A 27,782-nucleotide genomic window follows, 5' to 3' on the forward strand; every position below is an offset into this window, starting at 1 on the left:
GAGCGACTCCTAAGTGCTCTCCAGAGGGAGTGCAGCTAAAAGATTTTCCCCTGATCAAGCATATTTGTGTTTTCTGAGTCTGCAGCTCTTTAAGTCACCTTCAGATTCTTGCATTAACCCTTCCGTGTGGTACCAGGGAACGCCTGGATATGCTAAACTTGCTGCCCCCCATTTGGCAAAACTGAAACGTGATGCAGCCCCCGTTTCAATAAAGCAGTGTCCAATAAAAAGGGAGGCTCGCATTGGCATAAAAGAAGATATTCAACCCTTTTTGAATTTTGCCATTCTGAGAGTCTCTCAGTCTCCATGGTCTGCCCCAATTTTTCCAGTCCCAAAACCAGACAGGACTTGGAAAGCGGTCCAGGATTTGAGAGAGGTAAATTACATAATTCAAGCCGTTGGGCCCCCGTTTTGCCCTCCCCAGGCCCCAGAGGCTTTCCTGAAGCACGGGGAGGGCAAAACAGCCTCCTGCGGCCCTCTGGAAGGCCAAAAACCAGCTGGTCAGCATGCACATGCATGCTGGAGCTGACGGCTCACGTGCCGGCAGATATGGCTCTGTGTGCCACCTTTGGCACGCATGCCATAGGTTCACAATCAGCGCTATAGTATCTCATTTATAACCAAAATGTTTAGACACTTTTTAATTGGGAGACATTTTAAGGGATTAACCATCAACCGTTTGACTGGGATGGCCTAAGACTCCTGCCTTGAGCAGAGAGTGGGATTAGAGAACCACCAAGACCCTTTCCAGCCCTGTGATTCTATGTTCTATGTTAAACTCAAGATTTGGTGAACCTTAAAACAGGAGAGGGCCATTTAAAAGCTTCATTGCTCTAAACATTCCCCACTGATGGAGTGAGATTTCAGCCCTGCCTTATCTGATGACATTGCAGCCTTATTAGCCAAAGGTAGCCGAAAGAGCAAGTTGGTCTCCCAGGTCTAAAAGGTTACTTGCTCCCCCTCCTTTTGGTATTTCTATACACCCAAGAGACTGAATCAATGGATGCTTCCTGATAAAGCACGTTCCATCCACACAACCTCGTGGCTGACCCGCACTCTGCCAAGGACCTGGGAGTACTCGCTTCTAATGATGTAAGTGCCGGAGCTCACTTGTAACAGCATTGCCAAAAAGGCATTAAGAGTTGTTAACCTAATCCTGTGAAGCTGCTTCTCCAGTAATGTTGTATTGCAAACTAGGGCATATAAAACCTTTGCTAGACCTATTCTCGGATACAGCTCATCTGTCTGGAACCTGCACTGCATACCAGAGCGACTCCAGAGTTTGCAAGTTTAGTTTGAAAGTTTAATAACATTTATATGCCGCCCAATCCCGTAGGACTCTGGGCGGCTTACGGTACAGAAATAAATAAAAAATAAAATACAGAGGAAAAACAAAGATAGATTTAAAAACAGCACACCATGCACTCCGTTCTAAATGGGGCTGGACCATATTTTGGAGTCAACAGCCCTAGGCCTGCCGGAGATATTTCACAAGAAGAGTCCTCCACTCCTCTGCAGAATACAGTGGAATACCTTATACCACCAGGCTTGAAATTTTGGGCTTGGACAACTTAGAACTCATTCTGACCTCAGCGGAGTACACAAACTTATCTGCTACAACGCCCTACCTGTCAATGGCTACTTCAGCTTCAACCGCAACAATACATGAGCACACAATAGCTCCAAACTCAACTGCAGAAAATTCAGCAACAGTTTGGTCAGTGCCAGGAATACATTACCTGCCTCTGTGGCTTCATCCCCAAACCCCCCATAACTTTAACCTTAAACTGTTGACCTCACTCCATTGCTAAGAGGCCTGCAAGGGGCTTGCCTAAGCGCACCAATGCGCCTACCCTCCCTGTCCTACTGTCCCCATTTCCTGTATTCATAATCATGTTTATACCTATATCTGTTATCTTACACACGCTTGACAAAATAAGTAAAATAAAACACATAAATAAATAAATTATGGTAAACATTTCTGAAGAAAAATGTACTGTCAGAATTGAATTGAATTTATTATATTTCTATGCCGCCCTTTTCCCAGAAGGGACTCAGGGCAGCTCACAACCCCAAGTCAGGGTGGGGGGGGGGCATAGGGGATACAAATAGGGGAAAAAAGACATGGACAAACAATACCACAATTTAAAAACAACTCAACAGCCACACCATTCGAGCGGGGACAGGAACTCATCAGCCCCAGGCCTGTCGGAACAGCCAGGTTTTAAGGGCTTTGCGGAAAGCCTGGAGGGTGGTGAGGGTCCGAATCTCCACGGGGAGCTCGTTCCAGAGGTTACCCAATTATCCACACCTATTCCTCTCACCTACATCTAGTTCTTAAGGGCTTGCTGAATGAGAATATCCAACTTCAAAGCGCCATGGGGTTTATTTTTTTAGATAAGAGGAAATTGCAGAAGGCTGAATTTGGCAGAAAATCCAAAGGAATAACGTAGCCCCTTTCCAATTAAAAAAAAAAACTTTTTATTAAAAGGCATGAAATTTTGTGAACTGCAGCTGACTTCATCAAATGCACGGAGTAGTTAAAGGGGGCAAGGTGGGAAGGAAGGATGCTTTATGCAGATCCAGGTTTCATATGAAACAAGTTGTTCAATCCCTCGTCACTAAGCGAGATCAGTCAAATCAGAGAACTGGCACTAGAATCTTGAAAAGAGTGGAGACAGAGTTGGGCACAGGGCCAGAGAGAGAGAGAGGCCCAATTTGTCTGGATTGCAAAGGCATGTTGTCATTGGGAGTGTAAACCGAAGTGCATATATGCAAAAGAAATCATACTCCTTTGCCAGAAAAGCACAATTATTCTGCAGAGAAAAGGAGGGGAGGAAACGGATGCATGCTGTCAAGAGGCCAAACAGGCGCAGCCAGAGGCAAACAGAGAGATGAGTCAATCAGCAGTCAAAGGAGATGTGCCATTTGCTGAACCTTCCTCCTCATTTACGTAGAGCAGCGAGGCACTGCGGGTCTCAGTGGTCGGCCAAATTCCTGCCTAGCAGGAACAACTGTTGGAGTGTGAAGCTGATGCTTCCTTCAGGGCAGCGTTCTTGTGATTGGTGCTGTTCGTGCCAGAGCTCGCATCCAGGCTCTCATTCATCTTCTCACAGATTATGTCCACCAAGCGTTCAAAGACCTGCTTAACATTGATATTATCCTTGGCACTGGCTTCAAAGAATTCTAAACCTGGAAGGAGAAGAAATGTTAAAAAAAAAAAGAATAGCAATAGCAATAGCAGTTAGACTTATCTACCGCTTCCTAGGGCTTTCAGCCCTCTCTAAGCGGTTTACAGAGTCAGCCTATCACCCCCAACAACAATCCGGGTCCTCATTTCACCCACCTCGGAAGGATGGAAGGCTGAGTCAACCTTGAGCCCGTGAGATTAGAACCGCTGAACTGAAGATAACAGTCAGCTGAAGTGGCCTGCAGTTCTGCACTCTAACCACTGCGCCACCTCGGCTATAGATAGATAGATAGATAGATAGATAGATAGATAGATAGATAGATAGATAGATAGATAGATAGATAGATAGATAGATAGATAGATAGATACATAGATACATAGATACATAGATACATAGATACATAGATACATAGATACATAGATAGATAGCAATAGCAGTTAGACTTCTATACTGCTTCATAGGGCTTTCAGCCCTCTCTAAGTGGTTTACAGAGTCAGCATATGGCCCCCACAGTCTGGGTCCTCATTTCACCCACCTTGGAAGGATGGAAGGCTGAGTCAACCTTGAGCCCGTGAGATTAGAACCGCTGAACTGCAGATAACAGTCAGCTGAAGTGGCCTGCAGTTCTGCACTCTAACCACTGCGCCACCTCGGCTATAGATAGATAGATAGATAGATAGATAGATAGATAGATAGATAGATAGATAGATAGATAGATAGATAGATAGATAGATAGATAGATACATACATAGATACATAGATACATAGATAGATAGCAATAGCAGTTAGACTTATATACCGCTTCATAGGGCTTTCAGCCCTCTCTAAGCGGTTTACAGAGTCAGCATATCGCCCCCAACAACAATCCGGGTCCTCATTTCACCCACCTCGGAAGGATGGAAGGCTGAGTCAACCTTGAGCCGGTGAGATTTGAACCACCGAATTGCAGATAGCAGTCAGCTGAAGTGGCCTGCAGTACTGCACCCTAACCACTGCGCCACCTCGGCTATAGATAGATAGATAGATAGATAGATAGATAGATAGATAGATAGATAGATAGATAGATAGATAGATAGATAGATAAGAGATATGGATGGATGGATGGACAGACAGACAGAGATATAGAGATAGATAGATGATAGATAGATAGATAGATAGATAGATAGATAGATAGATAGATAGATAGATAGATAGATAGATAGATAGATACATAAATAGATAGCAATAGCAGTTAGACTTACGGTATATACTGCTTCATAGGGCTTTCAGCCCTCTCTAAGCGGTTTACAGAGTCAACATATCGCCCCCACAGTCTGGGTCCTCATTTCACCCACCTCGGAAGGATGGAAGGCTGAGTCAACCTTGAGCCCGTGAGATTAGAACCGCTGAACTGCAGATAACTGTCAGCTGAAGTGGCCTGCAGTGCTGCACCCTAACCACTGTGCCACCTCGAAGCCCAAAGGTGGGAGGGGAGGAAGAGTGGGAGGCATTTCTCGTTTTGTTGGGTATGAGATTTGAGAGCCATCTAATCTGGAGATGTTCCCATATGAGAGACCAACCAACCTAGTTCATCAGCAAGTCTCTTGCCATCTTCAGGGGATATTACTCGGTTATCCTCCAGGTCACACTTGTTCCCAACCAAAATCACTTGAGCATTATCCCAGGAGTAAGTCTTGATCTGAGTTGCCCTAAGAGAGGGAGATAGAAAAATTCTGGAATTGGGCTTGTAATTTCACAGTTACCTAAAAAGAACAGCCAGTGACAGTCACAAGGCAGAAGGATCATCCTCGTTTCATCAGTTCATATACGCTATTATTTCCACCTTTTGGAAAAAAACAATCAACTGTGTTGATTTGAATGGTGGTTGCTCTTTCCCTAATTGGCAGGAATGGGGAAAGGGAAATCAGAACCTTTATTGTCTGCACACACCCAGAATGAGATACCAATACAAATCCATCACTTGGTTTATTCAGACAGGAAGGTCTTAACTCTCTTAACTTCTTCTGCAATCATCCCCACTGGCCTCATCACATGATGGTGTCCCTCACAGCAGAAAGTACCAGTCAGTAGAAAACAGCATTCAACTGCCAGTGCAGGGAGCATCAATAGCCACTCGGTCTTGTCGGGGTTGAGTGCAAGCTTGTTCGTTCCCATCCAGACCCTAACAGCCTCCAGGCACTGGCACATCACTTCTACTGCTTCACTGAGTTGGCACGGGGCGGACAGATACGGTTGTGTGTTGTCTGCATATTGGTGGTATTTAATCCCGTGCCATCGTATGATCTCACCCAGGGGCTTCATGTAGATGTTAAATAGGAGGGGGGACAGGACCGAACCCTGCGGCACCCCATAGTTGAGGGACCTAGGGGTCGACTTCTGCCCTCCGACCAACATCGACTGCGACCTATCCGAGAGGTAGGAGAACTACCGTAAGACGGTGCCTCCCACTCCCACCTCCCGTAACCGTCGCAGAAGGATACCATGGTCGATGGTATCGAAGGCTGCTGAGAGGTCAAGGAGCACTAGGATAGAGGAGTGACCCCTATCCCTGGCTTGCCAGAGATCATCGATCAGTGCGACCAAAGCAGTTTCCGTGCTGTAACCAGGCCTGAAACCGGACTGAAAGGAATCCAGATAATCGGTTTCATCCAAGGACCGCCGGAGTTGAAAGGCCACCACTTTCTCAACAACCTTCCCTACAAAAGGGAGGTTGGATACTGGACGATAGTTACTTAAAATGGCTGGGTCCAGAGAGGGCTTCTTCAGGAGGGGTCTCACCACCGCATCCTTTAGGAGGAGCGGGAAGGATCCCTCCCGGAGAGAGGTGTTAACTATCCTCTGGATCCAGCCATGTGTCACCTCCCTGCTGGTCGAGACCAGCCAGGAGGGGCACGGGTCCAGTATACAGGTGGAGGCACTCACCGCTCCCATGGCCTTGTCCACTTCCTCGGGAGCGACAAGTTGAAACTCGCTCCATAAAATCCGCTCAAGACCTTCCCCCGGTACCTCGGCTGGTACCGTGCAATTGGAGTCCAGGTCTGTCCGAATCCGAGCGACTTTATCTGTTAGAAACTGAACAAATTCCTCAGCTCTATCTTGTAAAGGGTCGCCCGCCTCCCTGAGGACCCAGATTGTTGGGGGCAATATGCTGACTCTCTGTAAACCGCTTAGAGAGGCCTGAAAGGCCTATGAAGCGGTATATAAGTCTACTGCTATTGCTATTGCTATTGCTATCCTCCCTTTCAGCAGGGCACAGGTTATTCTAAACAAGGCGGCTGGGTGCGATTCAGCGGATGCAATAAATGCAGCAAAATGCGCACATTTCGGCGCCCATATTGCCATGAGATAGGCTCTGATATAGGCTCTCATCAGTGCTCGGTCTGATGCAGAGTTACTGGCCCTCCGGCGGTGCTCTAGGCGTCTCTTTTGGCGCTTCATCTCCCGGAGTTCCTCGGTAAACCAAGGAGCCCTCCTGGATCCGCAAGCTCGGAGAGCCCGCAAAGGCGCAATCCGGTTTAGAGCCCCCGCCGCCGCTGTATTCCAAGCAGCGACTAAGGACTCTGCCGGACTGTGGATGAGAGCGTCAGGTATTTCTCCAAGCGCCATCTGAAATCCCATAGGGTCCATCAGGCGCCTGGGGCAGAACCATCTAATCGGTTCCCCCTCCCTACAGTTGGGGATTGGTTTCCGAATGTCAAGCCTCAGTAGGGAGTGATCAGACCATGACAAGGGCAAGATCTCAATGCCCTTCAAATCTAGATCACGTCTCCACTGCTCCGAGAGGAATACGAGGTCAAGCGTGTGACCCGCTGAATGAGTCGGACCCCGAATTACTGCCAGGCGGCTGCTCCCTTGTGAACTGGCTCCCGAAGAGCCGGGCACAGCCTCAGGGGCGAAGCAGCCATGAGGTGACCAAGCTCACGAGCAACCCCCCTCTCCAGCCGGACAGAGCGCCATTCACTGACCTACGGGGGTATCCTAAGGCGCCAAGCCACGTGGTACTCTGCATGCTCCCCAGCTCCCGCGGCTAGGCACAGTAGGGATACCCGCTGGGTCAGTGCATGGAGCTCTGCCTAGCTAGAGAAGGGAGTTGTGCCTCCAGAAGGCATGCATCCTAGCCTCAACATGTGCGGGTCCAGCTCTCCCTGCAGCAGCTGCCGGCATAACAGAGAGTCTTCCAGCAGCCAGCCCACAACCATAGAGTGCACTCCTAGAGCATCCGCTGCTGGAAGACTCGGCAACCAAGTTTGGGAGTTTGGAACTGGAGAAGACGTTATGCTTGGAGCGCAGCAGCGGTGGCGGCTGGCAGTGTTATTTTGGGCCCTGATATTTCCCAGCCCTGTTGTCAAAATCCTTTAATTGGAGATGCCAATAAGCTGCTGTGCACGTGTGATGCTGCTGTGCACATGAGACACTGCTCTCTAACTCAGTTTTGGCCCCTTAATGTACTGGTGAGAAATTCTGGCCCTAAGCAAGTTCCTAAATAGCAAGACGGTTGCACCTGTAAAGGGTACATAATACCAACTGAGCACATTTCAAAATCTGTTTTCTTAGTCCATAACTGGAAATCACCCCCTTGACAGAAGAAGTCCCTGTTCCAACTCAGGGTTCTGCACTGAGCTTACCAGTCTTGTACAGCATTGAAAGACTCCTGGTTGGAAATGTCATACATGAGTAAAAAACCCATTGCTCCCCTGTAGTAGGCTGTTGTGATGGTTCGATACCGCTCTTGGCCAGCTGTGTCCTTAGAAAGACAGAAACAGAAAAAGGACACGGATCAATTAAATGACTTCCCCTTTCAGACAAAGGCCCCATATAGAACTCCTTATTTAACTACTTGCTTTGTCAAGCCTTAAAGTCAACTTCATCTATCCCAGTGTTTCTCAACCTTGGCCACTTGAAGATGTCTGGACTTCAACTCCCAGAATTCCCCAGCCAGCATTCGCTGGCTGGGGAATTCTGGGAGTTGAAGTCCGCACATCTTCAAGTTGCCAAGGTTGAGAAACACTGGTCTACAGGCTTTTCAGCTGCAAGGCAATGAATGCCAAGTTCACCCCGGTGCAGATAACACAAGCCAGATTGCAGAGAGAAGACAAGCCATGAAACTTGAAGAACTTCTGGCGCAGGTGCTGATATTTGCCGTCCTTCTCCTTCAGAAGTTGGTAAGCCACAGATTACTACTCTTTCAGACTACTATACATAGGGACGAATGACATGAAAATGGACTTGAAAACAATATTGAGGATTACGAGTAGCTAGGCAAGAAAGTTAAGGAGTTAGGTGCACAAGCAGTTTGTTCATCTGTACTGCCCATGAAAGGTCAACATCCAATAAGAGAACTAAGGATTCTAAGCTAAACCCACTGGCTAAAGCAGTGTTTCTCAACCTTGGCGACTTTAAGTCCTGTCTCGCTGGCTGGGGAATTCTGGGAGTTGAAGTCCAGACATCTTCAAGTGGCCAAGGTTGAGAAACACTGATCTATCCTCTTTTTTCATTATCATCAGAAATTTCTCCATGACCTCCCATCTTGCTTATTTTTACAATCAACCAACCTATCAAACAGCACCTCTAGCTTGCTGCATTGATACAAGAGTCTTTCCATTTTTCAGATTGACGTGTGGCCAACGGATGCAAAATATGCCCAACCTCATTCAATCTCAAACATTCGGAAATCCCTCCAGGGGAAAGCCATAATCTAAAGCAGGGGTGTCAAACATGAAGTCCGCAGGTCAGATCCACGGAGCGCGCCTGGAAATATTAAAGGACTGGCCTGTGGCGCCTCTGATGGCCAAAACGGGCCATGTGTGGCGGCCCCATGGTACATTTTCGGCCTTCCTGGCCTCCTGCAGCACTCTGGCAGCCAAAAATGAGCCACGCGGGGGCCTCGTGAATCCCCAGCACAACCTGTTTTGGGCTGGAACAGTGAAGCTGGAAGGTGGGGAGGCTGAAAATGGGCAGTGGAGGGCCTTGGGAGGTGTCCACATGGCCCATTTTGGGCCGGCCGAGTGCTGCAGGAGGCTGCTCAAGCTGAAAACGAGACAGAGGGGGTTAATAGTTTCTAATTTTAAAAAATTTAACCAGTTGTTTTGATATCTAGGATGTCTCAGAAACTGCAAATGCTCGTCCTCCGTTTTATAGCTCTGTAAATAATTATATATATTTTGAATCGCTTTTTCATCTGTCCCCGTTACAATTTTATCCAATGCTCTTTGTTCTTTATTTACACCCCATAATTTAACATCTTTTTTTGTGCCTTGATTGGATCTGAAAATACGGCCACCAGGATAAGTCCATCCCCTGACTCTGCAATTGTTGTCTGGATTTAAGATCACCCTTTTCATCTAAAATATCCTTGTAACGTACGATTTTTCCCCAGTTTATAAGATTTGGATATATGTATATTCTTGAATAATGTTTGCATTAGATAATTATATATAGAATTGTAATTGTTTATTGTCTCAATGTATTATATCTTAATTTTCTTGTATTTTTAAAACACTTGTTCTGTAGTTTAATAATGTACAGTATGTATTTTGGGGTTTTGTTCTTTCTGCTCCCCTCTTTTTCTCGTATTATTTTAAAAGCAATTAAAAAAACTACAGACCAAGTGGCCCCATGCAGCTAATATCACATATCTTACAGTAGTGATCCCCAATGGCAGTGATTCCCAAACTTGGCAACTTTAAGACTTGTGGACTTCAACTCCCAGAATTCTCCAGCCAGCTCTGCTAGAGCTCTCTAGAGCTCTGCCAACTTCTCTTTTCAGTCCCTATACTCTGCTTCCCGTGAACGGTAAGGCATCTCACCCAAATCTGCAGCTTGACTCTTTTTTCATTCCTGTAGACAGTCTTCACCTTGAAATCGATGCCGACGGTGCTAACGAAGTCTGGAGTAAAGGAATCATCGGCATATCGGAAGAGAAACGAAGTCTTGCCTACGCTGCTGTTGCCAATGATCAAAAGCTTGAACATGTAATCGAAGTTTTGGTCAGCGGCATCCTTGGGCATCTGCCGGGTGTCGTTGGCAGAGGCCATCTAAGGGAGAGAAAGGAATATCCCTAGTGAACTCGAGGTCAGAGTAGAATCTCAAGGCTCATCCTAGAGCAGTGTTTCTCAACCTTGGCCACTTGAAGATGTCCGGACTTCAACTCCCAGAATTCCCCAGCCAGCGAATGCTGGCTGGGGAATTCTGGGAGTTGAAGTCCGGACATCTTCAAGTGGCCAAGGTTGAGAAACACTCTTCTAGAGCTTGCAAACAGAAGCCACATTCAGGCACGATAACCCCTTAAGCAAGACAGGGACACAGATATGTTTACCTACCCCACCCCCATCACCTCTTCCTTTCTTGTTGGGAGGGGCTGTCCTAAAAGAAATAGCACAACTGTTAGCACACGCATCACGGTGCTTCCTTTGATGAGGATACCTGCATAGGGATCAATTCCAAGATAGATAGAATAGAAGTCTTTACTGACGAAGTGTGATTGGACACACATGGAATTTGGTGCGTATGCTCTCAGTGTACATAAAGAAAAATAAAATAGAATACATTCATCAAAATTCATAAGATACAGCACTTAGTGAAATAATTTGCTTACTAATAAGCAATCAAGTTACACTAGGAAACAAATAAAACAATATAAATTTTAAACTTATAGTCTTATAGATTAAAGTCATAAATGGGAAGAGATAGGAACTAGGAAGGAAGAGAAGAATAATAGTAATACAGTTTTAGTAGGTAATATGCTGGGGTGAAATTCAGCAGGTTCTGACAGGTTCTGGAGAACCAGTAGCGGAAATTTTGAGTAGTTCAGAGAACTGGCAAATACCACCTCTGGCTGGCCTCAGAGTGGAGTGGGAGTGGAGATTTTGCAATATCCTTCCCCTGGAGTGGAGTGGGAGTGGAGATTTTGCAATATCCTTCCCCTGGAGTGGAGTGGGAATGGAGATTTTGCAGTATCCTTCCCCTGCCAAGCCCGGCAAGCCACGCCCACAGAACCAGTAGTAAAAAAAAATGAATTTCACCGGTAATATGACAGTGTTGTGGGAATTAGTTGTTTAGTAGAGTAATGGCATTCGAGGAAAAACTCACACTGCATTTTTGCATACATGTGCTTTTCTCTTGGACTCTAAGCCATATTAATGACACCAAAAATACACATACAGATTAGGTGAAACCTGGTTTAATAGCAGTAAATGTAAGAAGAATATTGGAGTCCTAGTGGACAATCAACTAGTGGACAAGAGCTGAGGTGGCGCAGTGGTTAGGGTGCAGTACTGCAGGCCACTTCAGCTGACTGTTATCTGCAGTTCGGCGGTTCTAATCTCACCGGCTCAAGGTTGACTCAGCCTTCCATCCTTCCGAGGTGGGTGAAATGAGGACCCAGATTGTGGGGGCGATATGCTGACTTTGTAAACCGCTTAGAGAGGGCTGAAAGCCCTATGAAGCGGTATATAAGTCTAACTGCTATTGCTATTGCTAATTAATTTTGAGCCAACAGTGTGATGCAGCAGCCAAAAAACCAAATGAAACCCTAAGCTGCATTAACAGAGGGATACAATCAAGATCAAGTGAGGCTCTACAAAGCCTTAGTAAGGCTACACACACCTAGAGTACGGCATCCAGTTTTGGTCACCACACTATAAAAAAGATGTTGAGACTCTAGAAAGTCTCTAGAAAGACTCTAGCCGCCCAGAGTCCTTCGGGATTGGGCGGCATATAAATTCATTAAATTTGGAATTTAGAAAGAATGCAGAGAAGAGCAATCAAGATATTTAGGGGACTAAAGGCTATAACATAGGATGAATGGTTGCAGGAACTGGGCATGGCTAGTCTAGGGAAGAGAAGGACCAGGATAGCAGCCTTCCAATATTTGAGGGACTGTCACAGAGAGGAGGAAGGGGGTCAAGCTATTTTCCAAAGCACCTGAAGGCCAGACAAGGAATAATGGATGGAAACTGAACAAGGAGAGATTCAACCTAGAAATAAGGAGACATTTTCTGACAGTGAGAGCAATCAAACCAATGAAACAGAAGTTGCCTTATGAAGTTATGGATGGAGGCTTTCAAGAAGAGACTGGACAGCCACTTGTCTGAAATGGCCTAGGGTTTCCTGCTTGTGCAGGGGGTTGGACTAGATGACCTGTAAGGACCTTCCCAACTCTGTTATTCTGTTATTATCAGTTATAGTCTTTTTTTCCCCTTTCCATAAAATTAACAACCAAATCTCTTGCCAGCCAAGACACCAATTGGTCATTGTATCATTATTATATGGTGATTAGGATTTTGGGCTACTGAGAACAGCATGTTACAGTTTGACCTTCTCTCCATGCAGCTGAAATTGAGGTGGAATTCCATGTTGGCAATATGTTTGTTAGATATTCACCCTATCTACAGTGGTTTCCACCAAGGTCCTCTGTTCTGGCGGTTTAATCCTATTGGTCGAAGGGTCTGACAGCTCCCTATCAAAGGGCTGCTGTCAGACTCAACCTTCGAGGTGGCGCAGTGGTTAGAGTGCAGCACTGCAGGCCACTTCAGCTGACTGCAGTTCTGCAGTTCGGCTGTTCAAATCTCACCGGCTCAAGGTTGACTCAGCCTTCCATCCTTCCGAGGTGGGTAAAATGAGGACCCGGATTGTTGTTGGGGGCAATATGCTGACTCTGTAAACCGCTTAGAGAGGGCTGTAAAAGCATTATGAAGCGGTATATAAGTCTGAGTGCTATTGCTATTGCTATTCTCACTTGTTGCATTCAATAAAGAGCTGTTGTTACCATTAAGCCTGTGTGTGCCTATCCATCACCCAATCTAACAATGTGCCTCCTTCCTTTGGGCCCATAGGAGAATATACAAGAGGAGAGTTGGCATTTTCTGTTGGCAGAAGCTGCTGGAGAAGAGGAAAAGTATCTATATTTCTCCCAGTTTGCTAAGGAAGGCTCGTTTTAAAAAAAAAAAAAAAGCATAATAGAAATTTTTGAGGTTTATTTACAAGGAGGTTATACAACTGAGTTATTAATACTATTTACAGGTCTTACATGAGATTAACCAACCTGCGTGCTTGTGCGAATGTACACACCTGAGTACAGGCCTGGTTGTACTTGATCTCTCCTTTCTTGGCAAGATACTCAGAGCAGAGGCTCTAATACAACCAGCCAAACTAGTTTGGTTCTCTGCGATAAAGAGCTTCTCTTAAAAAAAAGCCACTTTTCTGGTTTCCTCAGCTTTATCAGCAAACATGCCTATTAATTTCTAGGCGCTGAACAAAAGCAAAGATCAAAGGAACGCTGAAAGAGAAATGTAGGGAGTAAATTCTCTACCAAATTGTGTCTCCCCTCAGCCAATGAGATTTTAAATTGCCATTGTCTCTTTTCTATCAGATCTCAATCAGATACAATAACAGGGCATATTCAAGATGATGAATCAGATTAAAGCAGTAGTCTTGTTGGAACACCTATGGAAGCAGTGGCAGAAAGAATCTCTGCTGTCTAGAGATTTATTATATCAAAGTGCAGGTAAGCATTTTCCAAAATTTGGCATCTCGTGGGGGGGGGGGGGAATAGCTAATTAGTTTAGTTCCCATCATTGGAAAGTTTTGATGATTTCTTCCTCAGTTATACATTTTATAACCTGAACAGTTTCTAGGACAGTGTTTCTCAACCTTGGCAACTTGAAGATGTCTGGACTTCAACTCCCAGAATTCCCCAGCTGGCTGGGGAATTCTGGGAGTTGAAGTCCAGACATCTTCAAGTTGCCAAGGTTGAGAAACACTGTTCTAGGACATTATAAAGAAATAAACATTACAGACAGTTAAGTGGTTACTTGAGTCAGCCAACAAAATGCCACATTTTCCAGACTCCACTTCACTATGAAGGAACCAGCTTCAGTTTGGAAACATCCAAGGAGAAATAGGCATAATTTGCACATGAAGGAGAGATCCATATACCTAAGGGGATGCCCAATTACTTTTTCAGGCCACAGAAAAAGATTTAGAGCACAGAAAGCATTTTGGAACGGACCCTCCCTAATTTTCTGGGGAATAAAAAGAAAGGAGGGAAGAAATGTATTATTTATTTATTACATTTGTTTATTGCTCATCTCCCCAAAAGGTGACTCTTTTAGTCTTGCAAGATCCTGTTAAGGCATAGGATTATATGTCTATTTAGTGCCTGATAAAGAATAAAGAAACCCAGCCTCAAATATTTACTAGGTAGCCCTGCCCATTCCTGTTTCTCAATCTAATCTACTCTGAAGGATTAAAGAAAAGATGACATGGAGACAGGGTGAGATCCGGTGTAGTTACTCCGGGCACTTTGGAAAAGGGCAGAGTGTAAGTTAATTTGAGTAAAAAGAGAGGAGAACCTGCTATATTATTATCACAAAGTGTTCTAAAAGAAAACCTTCCCCTCTTCCGCAGCATCAGGAATATTCACTTTGCTGTGTGATGCGTGGCATTTTTAGGAGGAAACTAAGGGAGATATCTCCACATCCCAGTCTTAACACACTTGGTAAGGAATGCAGATGCCAACACTGCCAGGCTTCAAATACTGTTGTAAATTATGGATCATCAGGCAGGCACTATACCAGAGGTGGGTTCCTACCAATTCGCACCTATTCGGTAGAACCGGTTCGTCAAATCTACCGAACCGGTTAGAAGAGGTTCCACCAGTGGACCCGGAAAGCAGGCCACACCTACAGAAGAGGTTCCAAAATTTTTTGAAACCCACCACTGCCCCCCCACACACACACAGAGAGAGAAAGACAGACAGACAGACTGACTGATAGAGAGAGAGAAAAAAAGAAAGAAAGAAAGAAAGAAAGAAAGAAAGAAAGAAAGAAAGAAAGAAAGAAAACACATGGCTGGCAAGCCACTCCCATCAGGCCACATAGCCGGCAAACCACTCCCATAAAGGAGGCCACACCCACAGAGTAGGTTCCAAAAAACTTTGAAACCCACCACTGCACTATACCTTCACGCTACCCGGCTGATATAAAGCACACAATTTCCTAATTTGTACAGAAAGAGGAACAATTTATATCACAGAAAAAAAAAAAAATCTAACACAAATTCTTCTAGACCTTTAAACTCCTTTCCCCCCCCCACTAGAAATCAGACTACCCAAAATGTTCAGTTTTCCTGGACTTGCCACCTTCTGACAATTCCAATGTTACGAAGTTCCGAGGCTGAGAGAGGGAGAGAATTCCTGCTGCTGTTCTGCTTCCAGATCTACACTTCCAGCTTAGTCTGGAGTGATGGGCACGAGCCACCCAGGAGTGCAGGGACCAACGACGTTATCCTCGGTTCACCCACGTAACACCTATCCTCCGCGAGCTGCACTGGCTACCAATTGGTCTCCGGATACGCTTCAAGGCGCTACTCGTCACTTATAAAGCCCTTCATGGTATTGGACCTGGGTACTTGAGAGACCGCCTGCTGCCAATCACCTCCCAAAGACCCGTTAGATCACACAGGGTCGGCCTCCTCTGGGTTCCGTCCACCAGCCAGTGTCGACTGGCGACTACCCGGAGGAGAGCCTTCTCTGTGGCTGCTCCGACCCTCTGGAACGAGCTCCCCGTGGAGATTCGAACCCTCACCACCCTCCAGGCTTTCCATAAAGCTGTTAAGACCTGGCTGTTCCGACAGGCCTGGGGCTAAAGAGCTTTTGCCCCCCTCCTCAAATGGTATGGCTGTTGTATGCTTTTAAATTGTGTATTGTTATGTTCGTTTTTTTTTATCCCCTGTCTGTACCTCCTTCCCTGATTGAATTGTGAGCCGCCCTGAGTCCCCTTCGGGGAAAAGGGTGGCATATAAATGTAATCAATCAATCAATCAATCAATCCTCCACCCATCCTCACCCTCCACCCCTGTCTTCTGGCTTCATTTCATTTCAAACGTAGCCTTTTCCGTCTTGCACTGGCACGCAGGGCTTCAAGCCATTCCCTCCACTCCAACTTACTACAATGGTGGGAACGCATTTTCCTGACCAGGCACTGCCACATTTTTTCCTAGAAGTTGATTGATGGAACATGCGGAGGTGGACTATTCTGTTAAAAGAAACCCAACAACCTAAGCTTGGTTGAAATTCTGCCAAGTTTTCTTTCAAGTGACAATGATAGAACTGAGTTTTATTATTACATTTTTAAATCAGTCCAGAAGAGATAAAAGAAGCAAGGGAATCCATCCATCAAGGGCTGCAGGAGACCAAGTGCAGATGAAACAACAGACCACCGCTGAGGCCAAAGCAGAGCAGAACAAAGCATTGAAATCCAGAAAGGTATTTCTTGGTTACACAAGAGGAACCAAGTTGCAGAAAGTCGCAGGCTGAGTAAAGCCTTATAAGTAGCAACTCTATAACCAAAGGGGGCTGTTTAATCTTAATCTGTGTGTATGTGACAGATTACAGATTAACAGAGTTGAAAAGAGACTTTGTAGGTCATCTAGTCCAACTCCCTCCTAAGCAGGAGACCCCACATCATTCCTGACAGATGGCAGTCCAGTCTCTTCTTGAAAGCTTCCAGTGATGAAGCTTTTCTTTGGAAATCTATATTCTGTGCCTAGTGGGCTATGAATGTCTAAATTTCCCTGACAAACAAGGAAGCAACATTTAAAACAATACTGATGTTCTGGGGTTTAAACTCTGTAGACTTTCTGCTTCCACCTTTCTCAATTAATATATCACATAGTGAGTCTCCTGCTGGCCTTAGAGAAAACTGTGGCACAATTGCTTTCTCTAGTCGGGGTCCCATTGCCTTATACCTCCAGCCCTCAAAAGAAGCCATTTACAACTAATCCTACCACAAATGCCTTCCTAATTGGCAAGTAGGACTACTTCCACAAATCCACCCATCTCTCTCTTCCAGTGAAGTATATTCACATTTCCCAACATGCTGACAAGGATATACTCTTTTTTGTGTTGATGTGCAACCAAATTGCTTTAGTTTTTGCTGAATGTCAGCCACTAGAATGTCCCAGGAAGTTTTGCTTTCAAAGATTAAAGAGGTATTTCAGTCACGTTAACATGTAATTGTTCCATGTAAAGTGATCTCAAATATACATTAGTACAGTGTTTCTCAACCTTGACGACTTTAAGTCCTGTGGACTTCAACTAGCAATAGCAATAGCAGTTAGACTTATATACCGCTTCACAGGGCTTTCAGCCCTCTCTAAGCAGTTTACAGAGTCAGCATATCGCCCCCAACAACAATCCGGGTCCTCATTTTACCCACCTCGGAAGGATGGAAGACTGGCTGGGGGATTCTGGGAGTTGAAGTCCACAGGACTTAAAGTCGCCAAGGTTGAGAAACACTGCATTAGTAGATTGAATTAGAAGTCAGTCTTTGCAAAAATTCTGCAAGCTAGAAAGGACTAAACTCTTAGCCAAATCCATGCTCCCTTTTCTTGGGAGCCTCAGCTCTTTGGTAATTTTCCTCACCACTTCCCTTGTGTAGGTAACCTTTGGCTTACCACCATCCATTTATTGACTTTATGAAGTTACTATGGCAGTGTTTCTCAACCTTGGCAACTTGAAGATGTCCGGACTTCAACTCCCAGAATTCCCCAGCCAGCGAATGCTGGCTGGGGAATTCTGGGAGTTGAAGTCCAGACATCTTCAAGTTGCCAAGGTTGAGAAACACTGTACTATGATGACTAATACATTACATCACAGCATCTAATTCACCTAACCACCACATTATTTGCTTATAAGGGAAAAAAGATCATAAAATCAGTCACATGATGATTCACTTAGGAACCTCATCTTTTAGTGATGGACGTTCTGGTCCTGACTGAGATGGTAAATTGAGGACTACTTGTATTACAGAGATGTCAAGGAAACCAGAAGCATCTTATCAGTGTCTTTCTCTGACAGAAAAATGGGTTTTTTTTACATTGGCTAATACAAACCTGTTCTGACCCCCGCCCCCCTCTTCGCTCGTTCACACACGACAGCCAGATAGAACTTCAAAGGAAATATCTTTATCAGTCCTGGCTCAAGCTGGCTGCGAGCCCAAAAATAAACGTAGATAAAGTCTCTGGCAAAAAGTTACACAGCAAAAGCAAAAACAAAAAGCTCTTACAGCAAACCAGGTTTACAGAAAGCAAATCACTTATCCAAGTGCCTCTTTGAATCTCGAAACGATGAACCACACACGAAGCACAAACGTTGACTTCTGCAACTAAGGCATGACACCATCCGTCTTTTATCTGCAGAAGACGACCCTAATGAGCAGCAGCTGCTCATTATTCCTGCATCCCGATGCAACTCACAGCAAGCTGCTGCTGAGTCACAACACAAACCCTATATAAATGAGAGTGTATATTTGTTTTCTCCTTCATATTCTACTCCTTGCAGACAACAATACTTATATATTGCATGGGTAGCACTGAATCTCAAAAGAGTATCAGATCAAGAAAAATCATTACTTCCAATTTTATACTCCAAATAGTGTGGTAGGACTCTAAACAAATCACTAGTATTTAGTAGCAAAATCAAACCCCCTCATTATATCTATGAACTGGTCCAAAAGTGATGGTACTGTATATACACAACTCAGATAAATTGGACAATAAAAAAGGGTGAAATTCAATAGGTATGCAATTACACAGAGTATCAAGCATAACTATGGAACATGTATGCACATCATTTTATTATTTTATTTGTGTCTGCATTTATTATATTTACAAATAACTCAAGGTAGCTTATCCAACATACCTTCCTCTGCCTGTTCTCCCCACAACAACCCTGTGAGGTGGATTGGGCTGAGAGTGCGTGACTGGCCCAGAGTCACCCAGCTGGCTTTCATGGCTAAAGTGAGACTTGAACTCACGAATTCCTGCTTTCTAGACAGGTGCATTAGCCACCTAACTGGCTCTTATGTAGTACCAATTGGTGCAGATGAGTTTTTGCTATAACAGAGTCATTCATCACTACTGGCAAAAACTCCAGATTCTGATGGCCATCAATAAACTAAATATTAAACCAGTATTAATAAATTAACTCCCTTTAAGAAGAGTATCATATCACAATACATTTTGGCAATTCATGATTTACACAAAACAAAACTGAAATCTCAGAGGAATGAATAGCCAAGCTAGGAAATTTCAATGTCCTTTTTGGTCAGAACGTGGTACATGGGTTGTATCCCCAGAAGATATTCTGAGATAATTATAGAGAAAATGATAAATGATTCCTCTAAGGACTTATATGTATACTACAATCCAATGCAGAATTTCACAAGGATTCAATTTATTAATTTTTTCATCTTCGTTTTTTTTTTAACGCAAGCAAACTAAAACAAAAAATTTCCAGTTTCCATTTTTCTATTTCTCCCTATAAAAGAGCATAAAAGGGCAAGACTCCATAGACAAGACTCCAAATGATTCAAGTCCTGTTGAAGTAAGTTATATTATAGTGACAAATAAGTGAATGAGTCTGCACGATGATGCAGAAATCAAACAAAAACTCACCTGCTCTGGGTTCCTATATCAGGTTATTGCTCTGTAAAACTCAATAACTAACCCAGAGACCAAAGCTGCAGCTAAGACCATATCACAAATGACTCTATTGTCTGTTGACTCGTCTCATTTGATTTGGCTCACTAATCGTGCAAATACGTCAACCATGAACTGCAAGTCACAATTCACTGGCATTATGTTGATGACATTCGTCCATCATGTTCGAAGGGGACTTTAACATCTAACAGGTTATGGACTGTCCAGGATGTTTGCGCAGGTGGCTGGTAAGGCCTATACGGGCAGGAAATGTTCTGCCATGTATCAGTCAGATACATGTGTGCAGCATTGTTGTAGCATTTGCAGCTCTCTATTCTTGTGCTGTGGTTGTTCTTCTGTCCTCAGATGTCTGGCAGCCTTGGCGGATCAGCGTGCGCCATGTCGGTTGGTCTTGTGCCAGGGTTTCCCAGGAAGGAGGCTTTCAACGTGTCTTTCTATCCCTCCCTTTCTCCCCCGTGAGATCGCTTTCTTTGAGACAGCTCACCACAGAGGAGCTGATGGGGATGCGATGGCCTGGCATCCTTGCAGCCTGGCCTGCCCAGCGTCTCTGGGCCTTCATCAGCAGGGTGCGACCTGATAGAAGGCCTGTTCTGGAGAGGACTTCTGTCTCTGGCACCTTGTCCTGTCACTGGATCCTCAGAATTCTATGCAATTATGCGTGACCCGACAATGCGCGCACGACAAAAGCACGCTGAAAAAACCGCAGTGTGAAAACCGCAACATCATCAATGCGCCGACAACAGCGCACTGACAGAAGCGCACTGTATTATGAAGCAGCCGGACTAACTTGGATGAAAGAATGGATTTTATTGAGAAATACAAAATTATTAACAAAATTACAAAATTAGAGGGCCATGATTTGCAACTAGGTTGGCATGCTTTTTTCTGGTATGGTCAAAGTAAGGCACATGGCTATTTCCAAAGACATTACGTAAAGAATGGATTATTAACAATATGGGAAAGAGTGAAAGGGAAACATTATTCAGAAATACCAATGTGGCTTTCAACAATGGAAGCATTGACGCATCCAAATATTAGTAGCATGAAGAATATCATTAGATACAAAGATATCTTAACAGAAAAGGGGGAACTAAAACAAAAACAAGAATTAGAAGAACAGGGGATTGATATAGGATGGTTTTCACAATTGCAAATACAATCAAGATATGAAAAAGATAAAAGGGAGTATGGTTTTAACCTAGGAAGTTCGGAGTTGGATAAGATACTTTTGGGAATGGAAGAAATAATAATCAAGAAACTATCTAGCCATCTATTAAGAACTAGGTTAGAAGAAGAAGTGGTTAAAGATACAATGTTAACTTGGGCAAAGAACTTTGGCTACACAATTGAGCTAGAAAAGTGGCAACAACTCTGGGAAAGGAACTATAAATTAATAGCAATAGCAATAGGAGTTAGACTTATATACCGCTTCATAGGGCTTTCAGCCCTCTCTAAGCGGTTTACAGAGAGTCAGCATATTGCCCCCAACAATCTGGGTCCTCATTTTACCCACCTCGGAAGGATGGAAGGCTGAGTCAACCCTGAGCCGGTGAGATTTGAACTGCCGAACTGCAGATAACAGTCAGCTGAAGTGGCCTGCAGTGCTGTATTTAACCACTGCGCCACCTCGGCTCTTCAAGCAATAGCAGTTAGACTTATATACCGCTTCATAGGGCTTTCAGGCCTCTCTAAGCGGTTTACAGAGTCAGCATATCGCCCCCAACAACAATCCGGGTCCTCATTTCACCCACCTCGGAAGGATGGAAGGCTGAGTCAACCTTGAGCCGGTGAGATTTGAACCGCCGAACTGCAGAACTGCAGTCAGCTGAAGTAGCCTGCAGTGCTGCATTTAACCACTGCGCCACCTCGGCTCTTACCATGTCAACAGCTTACAAAGAAAACTTATACAAAATGTTTTGTAGATGGCACATGTCATTGGAAAAATTAGCAAAGATGTCTAGAAACAAGTCAGCGAAATGTTGGAAAAGTCAACAAGCAACAGGTTCTTCTTATCATATGTGGTGGACATGTGCAGAAGCAAGGAAATATTGGACTAAAATAAGAGTATGTCTAGAAAAAATGTTACAACAAGAAATAGAATTTAGACTAGAGATATTTTACTAGGTATTATCCCAGAGAAACTTAAGAAAGAGGATACTTATTTGATTATACATGTAACTACAGCAGCGAGAATTGTATTTGCCCAAAATTGGAAATTAAATTAGTTACCAACAGATGAAGACATAATAAAAAAGGATACTAGATTGTACAGAGATGAATAGGCTAACACTGAAAAGAAAGGATAAAGATGAATCGGTGTACTTCAAAACATGGAGATGATTTTATGATTGGCTAGAGAAAGGAAGCTAGAAAAGAAAGTAAAGAGAAGATATAGAACCCAGATGATGGACTATTAAATGGAAAAGGGGGGGGAAGAGGGGGAAAACAGAAAAGAAAATATTAAATATACAAGCATATATTCAAGAGCGATATATAAAGGGGGGAAACATAGGCTAGATTAGCAAAGGGAAGGGAATAAGAAATGATACTAAATTATATTTGGGTTTGCTAAAAGACCATCCAAAGAAAACATAAACTGAGATTTGAAAGACACACCTATAACAACAGAAAAGAAAGGGAGAGAGGAGGAGAGAATGAGAGGAAGAGAGGTTAAAGAAGAAAGAGGTAAGGAGAGGAGGATGGAAGGGAGAGAAAGAGCAGAGAGAGTAGGAAGAGGAAGAGGAAGAGTAGGAGTAGGGGAGAGGTAAGGGAAGAAGGAGTGGAGGAAGGAAGAAAGTAGAGAAGGGAGGGAGAAAAGAAAGAGAAAATAAGGTGGTATAACAACAGGTGGGATGGTAAATAAAGCAACCCAAACTCTATATTATAATCTATTAAATGGAATAACAAATGTATAAGAATGACAAATGTAAAGAAGAATAACAATTATGTGAATGTATACTTAAAATGGTACGAAAGAGAATAAAAAAATAAAAAATATGGAAAAAAATGACTTCTCTGCCTTTCTAATGTTTAACCAGTATTCAGGCCTTCTTTACTATCTATAGATTACTTCAATAGTTGTCAGGAGTGAAGTGCTAGTGAATATGACTGCTGTCTATCATCAATTGTTTCTTTAAGATAGTGGGATTTAAGTATCATGGGATGCTTGGGGGAAGGACACAATGGGATAAAAGAGAAGGATTAGAGGTAACAGGAGTTAACTAACTTTCAAGGAGGTATACAATTCCCTGAGTCCTTAGCTAGGACGTGGGATAATGAATAAGATTGCCCTTAAGCATGTTTATAATTCTCTTCCTCCTTTTGTAAATAACCACAATGTTTCCAAATAGGCTGACTCAGAGGAGTTCTTGTAAGACCAAGCAGCTTCTAGACGAGGTAAAATTCTAACATCCTGGAAGCCAGAAGAAAGCACCACAGGTGGCAGCACCAGGTGATGCTTGGAGGTGAGGTTTCAAAGCAGGCTTATGGCATGGTAAAATTATATTTCAACTATATTATTTAGAATAGAATAGAATAGAATAAGTTTATTTATAGGCCGCCCTTTTCCCTGAGGGGACTCAGGGCGGCTAACAACTTATATGGGAGGGGGTACATACAATGACATATAACACAATATATAAATAAAAGTAGAACAACATTCATTCAACATTCTGGTGGGGGCGGATTATACTCTTTATCCCCAGGCCTGACGGGATAGCCAGATCTTGAGGGCTGTGCGGAAGGTCTGAAGGGTGGTGAGGGTACGAATCTCCACGGGGAGATGGTTCCAGAGGGTCGGAGCTGCTACTGAAAAGGCTCTCCTCCGCGTAGTTGCCAGCCGGCACTGGCTGGCAGATGGCACTCAGAGGAGGCCTAATCTGTGAGATCTGATGGGTCGCGAGGAGGTAATCGGCAGTAGGCGGTCTCTCAAGTACGCAGATCCACTACCATGAAGGGCTTTATAGGTGGTAAGAAGCACCTTGAAGCGCACACGGAGATCAACAGGTAGCCAGTGCAGCTCGCGGAGGATAGGTGTTATGTGGGTGAACCGAGGTGCACCCACGATCACTCGCGCGGCCGCATTCTGAACTAGCTGAAGTCGCCGGATGCTCTTCAAGGGCAGCCCTATGTAGAGCACGTTGCAGTATTCCAGCCTAGAGGTCACATTTGAACCAGCAAGGATTTTTCTCCTTTATGCAAGAAAGAGACATCTAGCTAATACATAATCCAATAAACCTAAACTATAAACCTAATGTTTTTTCAACCTCAGCAATTTTAAGATGTGTGGCCCTCAACTCCCAGAATTCCCTAGCCAGCAGAGAAGCAAGGAATTATTTTTTACAGAAAGTATTGATTGTTTAGATCCTGACCTGTTACATCGTGAAGTATGCTTCAGATGCAGCTCTACTTTTTCAGTAAGAAATAGACCTTAACTTAGTTTCTAATATTTATTGGGTTTATATTAATATTAGGATAGTCCTACTATGGTTTTACACACTTGATTTGGATTTACACTTTATGTGAAGCCATCCTTTATCATGTTATGCTAGGTTTTTGACAGGTTTTTATAATACCCATGATTCACAAGTTTTAATAGTTGGCTTCATACAACACGCTAAGCCAAAAATAAACAATCACGCAACTTGTGAATCCAGCTTTTGTGGTCGTTTTTCAATGCTGCTCTTCTGTTTCCCAAATCAAGGTAGATTAGAACAAAAGGAAAATGTCAACTGTACAAATTGTGAGAGAAAATAAAAGCCTTGTTCCATCAGCTTAACTCCACCCAAACAGTCTTGAATGCCAGGAATGCCACGTTTCATTGCTCAAAAACCAGGAAGAGCCATTCAGGTATGCAGGTGCCCTGTCTGCTTCTAATGATCACGGATGGAAAGACTGCAAATATTGATAGCTTCCGGGACCATCACACAGATGTGGATGCCAGCTGAGGTTGCCATAAGAGTTCGGACTCACTATATCTGTTCTGATAAAAGCACGGAAACTGCTCGAAAGAAAAAGTTTAAATCATTGTTGTGGCTCTCTTAATGGTCGTCTCCTAATTCTGGAGGAACTTCCCACATTGGTTTTGCTCTCGTAGCAGAGCTAAGCAGATCTCAAAGATTCTTTCAGTGGAAGGAATAGATTTCATAGATATCCTACATTTGATTAACAGTTGGAACAGTACCAGATCCCCACAGACTTATCCAACTGCATGAGAGAGGCTACTAGAGTCTGCACCCGTGACCCGTCAAAACCGTGGTCCACTAAAGCGCGCCCGATCAAAGCACGTACGTGACGTCATCAGCAGCGCGACAAATAAAATTAAAAATAAATTAAATTAAAATTAAAATTAAATTAAAGCAAGCCGATTCACGTAAAGGTAAGGATTAGGTTTAGGGTTAGGGTTAGGGTTAGGTTAAGGGTTAGGGTTAGGTTTAGGGTTACGTTAAGCGTTAGGGTTAGGTAACCACTGAGCCAAGGTGGCGCAGTGGTTAAATGCAGCACTGCAGGCTACTGCTAGATCAGCAGGTCAGCGGTTCAAATCTCACCGGCTCAGGGTTGACTCAGCCTTCCATCCTTCCGAGGTGGGTAAAATGAGGACCCAGATTGTTGGGGGCAATATGCTGACTCTCTGTAAACCGCTTAGAGAGGCCTGAAAGGCCTATGAAGCGGTATATAAGTCTACTGCTATTGCTATTGCTATTGCTATTTAGGGTTAGGTTAAGGGTTAGCGTTAGGTTTAGGGTTAGGTTTAGGGTTAGGTTTAGGGTTAGGTTTAGGGTTAGGTTAAGGGTTAGGCTTAGGGTTAGATTTAGGGTTAGATCTTCAAATAATGGATTACATGCATTTACCAATTGACCCCACAAGTTGTGGATAATGAATATTATAGTCAAACACATCCTGAAAGTGCCAGGCTGGGGACTCTGTGCAGCTGCTTTTTGGGGGGGGGTCCTATAGCTCTTCTGAATAACCACTAGTTTCCAATGAAGGGATGGCCCCCTAATTCTCCCCTCGCCCTATTTTTACTGAGAAAGAGCAGAATAATATTTTGACACATTCTTGAAGGAACAGAGTGATTTGTAAATTCACCATCCGAACTCTGCTGAGGTCGATTCCTTCGTGATTTAAATACATAAACCCCGATCATTAAGAAGGAAAGTGATCCCATGCCATTAGTTTTATTACTCTCCTTTTCAAAGAGGAGCTCTAACTGATGTTCTCAGTTGCCGGAGAAGGCAATGGATGCCTGGTCGTTCCCCAATAAGCCCTTCATGATATTGGACCTGGGTACTTGAGAGACCGCCTGCTGCCAATTGCCTCCAATAGACCGATTAGATCCCACAGATTAGGCCTCCTCCGAATTCCATCCGCCGGCCAGTGCCGACTGGCGACTACCCGGAGGAGGGCCTTCTCTGTGGCTGCTCCGACCCTCTGGAACGAACTCCCCGTGGAGATTCGAACCCTCACCACCCTCCAGGCCTTCTGCAAAGCCCTTAAAACCTGGCTGTTCCGACAGGCCTGGGGCTAAAGAGCTTTTGCCCCCCCCCCTCGAATGGTATGGTTGTTGTGTGCTTTTAAATTGTATATTGTTCTGTTCGTCTTTTTTATCCCTTATCTGTATCCCCTTCCCTGACTTGGATTGTGAGCCGCCCTGAGTCCCCTCTGGGGAAAAGGGCGGCATATAAATGCAATAAATTCAATTCAATTCAATTCAATACCCAACTTCGGGACTCTGGAATGGAGGAGAGTCAAATCAGGAGCCGAGGTGGCGCAGTGGTTAAATGCAGCACTGCAGGCTACTGCTAGATCAGCAGTTCAGCGGTTCAAATCTCACCGGCTCAGGGTTGACTCAGCCTTCCATCCTTCCGAGGTGGGTAAAATGAGGACCCAGATTGTTGTTGGGGGCGATATGCTGACTCTCTGTAAACCGCTTAGAGAGGGCTGAAAGCCCTATGAAGTGGTATATAAGTCTACTGCTATTGCTATAAATCAACCCCAAGACAGTCGCCTTCGCCTCCCCTCTCGTCAACGCCCCCCCCCCCCCCCAAGTCTCAAGGGGAGAAGTTCGCATCCGGCTATTTGGAGTCGCAGCCTCGCTTAGCGAACAAGAGGCGCAAAGGCGACTCCCACGCGGGGCAACGCCAGCTGCTGGCACAGCCACCTGACACTGCAATTGCCCGCAGGGCTCCTTTCGAAAGACTTCCAGAAGAAGCCAGGCTCACTAAAACGGACTTACTTCGCCTGGCTCCGGGGCGGAAGGAGCCGAGCCTGGTTTCTCCCGCAGGCTGGAAGCTGCTGCGGCTGCGATTTTCGGGCTGATTTAGGCGCTCGAGAGAAGCAGCGATCCTGGCAGCGCCGGACCTGCGCGGGAGGAGAGCGGAGCTGCGCCCGAGAAAGGCAGGGGCGCCCGAGCCGTCTTCCCGCAGCAATCGACGCTCCGCGTTGGCCAGCCACTCCCACCGGGAGCCGGTCCGGAGCGCCCGCCCTGCCCTCTCCCCACCCCCGCCGGCTCCGGGGGTGGCAAGGCGGTTCTTGGCCTGAACGCGGAAGCCGCATGCCGGGAGCTCCGCAGAGGGTTTCCCGGGCGCTGCCCCCGAGTTCTTACGGGAGAAACTCCCTTCCCTTCCTCCCTTCCTCCCTTCCTTCCTTCCTTGTGGCGGGACCTCGCTGGGAGCACAATAACCCGGTTTCCGACTGCAGCCTCTGTAGCCGCTTCTTGCTCCGGAGAAAGTTTGATCGGACTCGGCGGCCTCGTTCGCGTCTGGTGTTAAAAGCTCCTTCCAGAATACATTTTAGGGTTCTTTTTGTCCTGCGAACCTCAAACTTATTATTTTAGATTTACCTGTGTAGGAAGTTATCACCCGGCCCTCTCCCAGAAAAATGAAATATCCTAGGAAAACATTGAAAAAGGCAGAATATTTCTCTGGATGTGAAAAGGAAGAAAGGTGTTTTAAGAGACAGAATAGCTGCCTGGAGCTTCCTGCCCATCCATCCCCACTTTGTCAATGGGCCATTAAGAAGGCCAAGCTGGTCCACTTTACATAACAAAGACTTCTCCACTTCAGCTACAGGGGGATGGGATTAAAGCATGGT

The 27,782-nt window shown here is 44.8% G+C and overlaps 1 protein-coding gene across 1 annotated transcript; it reads right to left on the bottom strand.

The window, feature by feature from the left end:
* Positions 1-2,224: 2,224 nt before the first annotated feature.
* RAB3D (RAB3D, member RAS oncogene family) lies at positions 2,225-27,318 on the bottom strand. Its single transcript, XM_032238895.1, has 5 exons — positions 26,926-27,318; positions 9,998-10,225; positions 7,817-7,935; positions 4,755-4,879; positions 2,225-3,192 (listed from the first exon to the last, which is right to left on the bottom strand). The coding sequence occupies exons 2-5, from the start codon at positions 10,223-10,225 to the stop codon at positions 3,002-3,004; spliced, it is 663 nt and encodes a 220-aa protein (XP_032094786.1). The 5' UTR covers positions 26,926-27,318; the 3' UTR covers positions 2,225-3,001.
* Positions 27,319-27,782: the final 464 nt, after the last annotated feature.

Source organism: Thamnophis elegans, chromosome 2, assembly GCF_009769535.1.
Source record: "Thamnophis elegans isolate rThaEle1 chromosome 2, rThaEle1.pri, whole genome shotgun sequence".
NCBI classification, from domain to species: Eukaryota; Metazoa; Chordata; class Lepidosauria; order Squamata; family Colubridae; genus Thamnophis; species Thamnophis elegans.

Coding starts and splice junctions, on each gene's coding strand:
- RAB3D (XM_032238895.1), bottom strand. CDS start 10,225: ATGGCCTCTGCCAACGACACCCGGCAGATGCCCAAGGATGCCGCTGAC. Junction 7,936..9,997: donor GAGTCAAGCTGCAGATTTGG/GTGAGATGCCTT, acceptor TGTCTTTCTAAG/GACACAGCTGGCCAAGAGCG. Junction 3,193..4,754: donor GAGACTTGCTGATGAACTAG/GTTGGTTGGTCT, acceptor TTCTCCTTCCAG/GTTTAGAATTCTTTGAAGCC.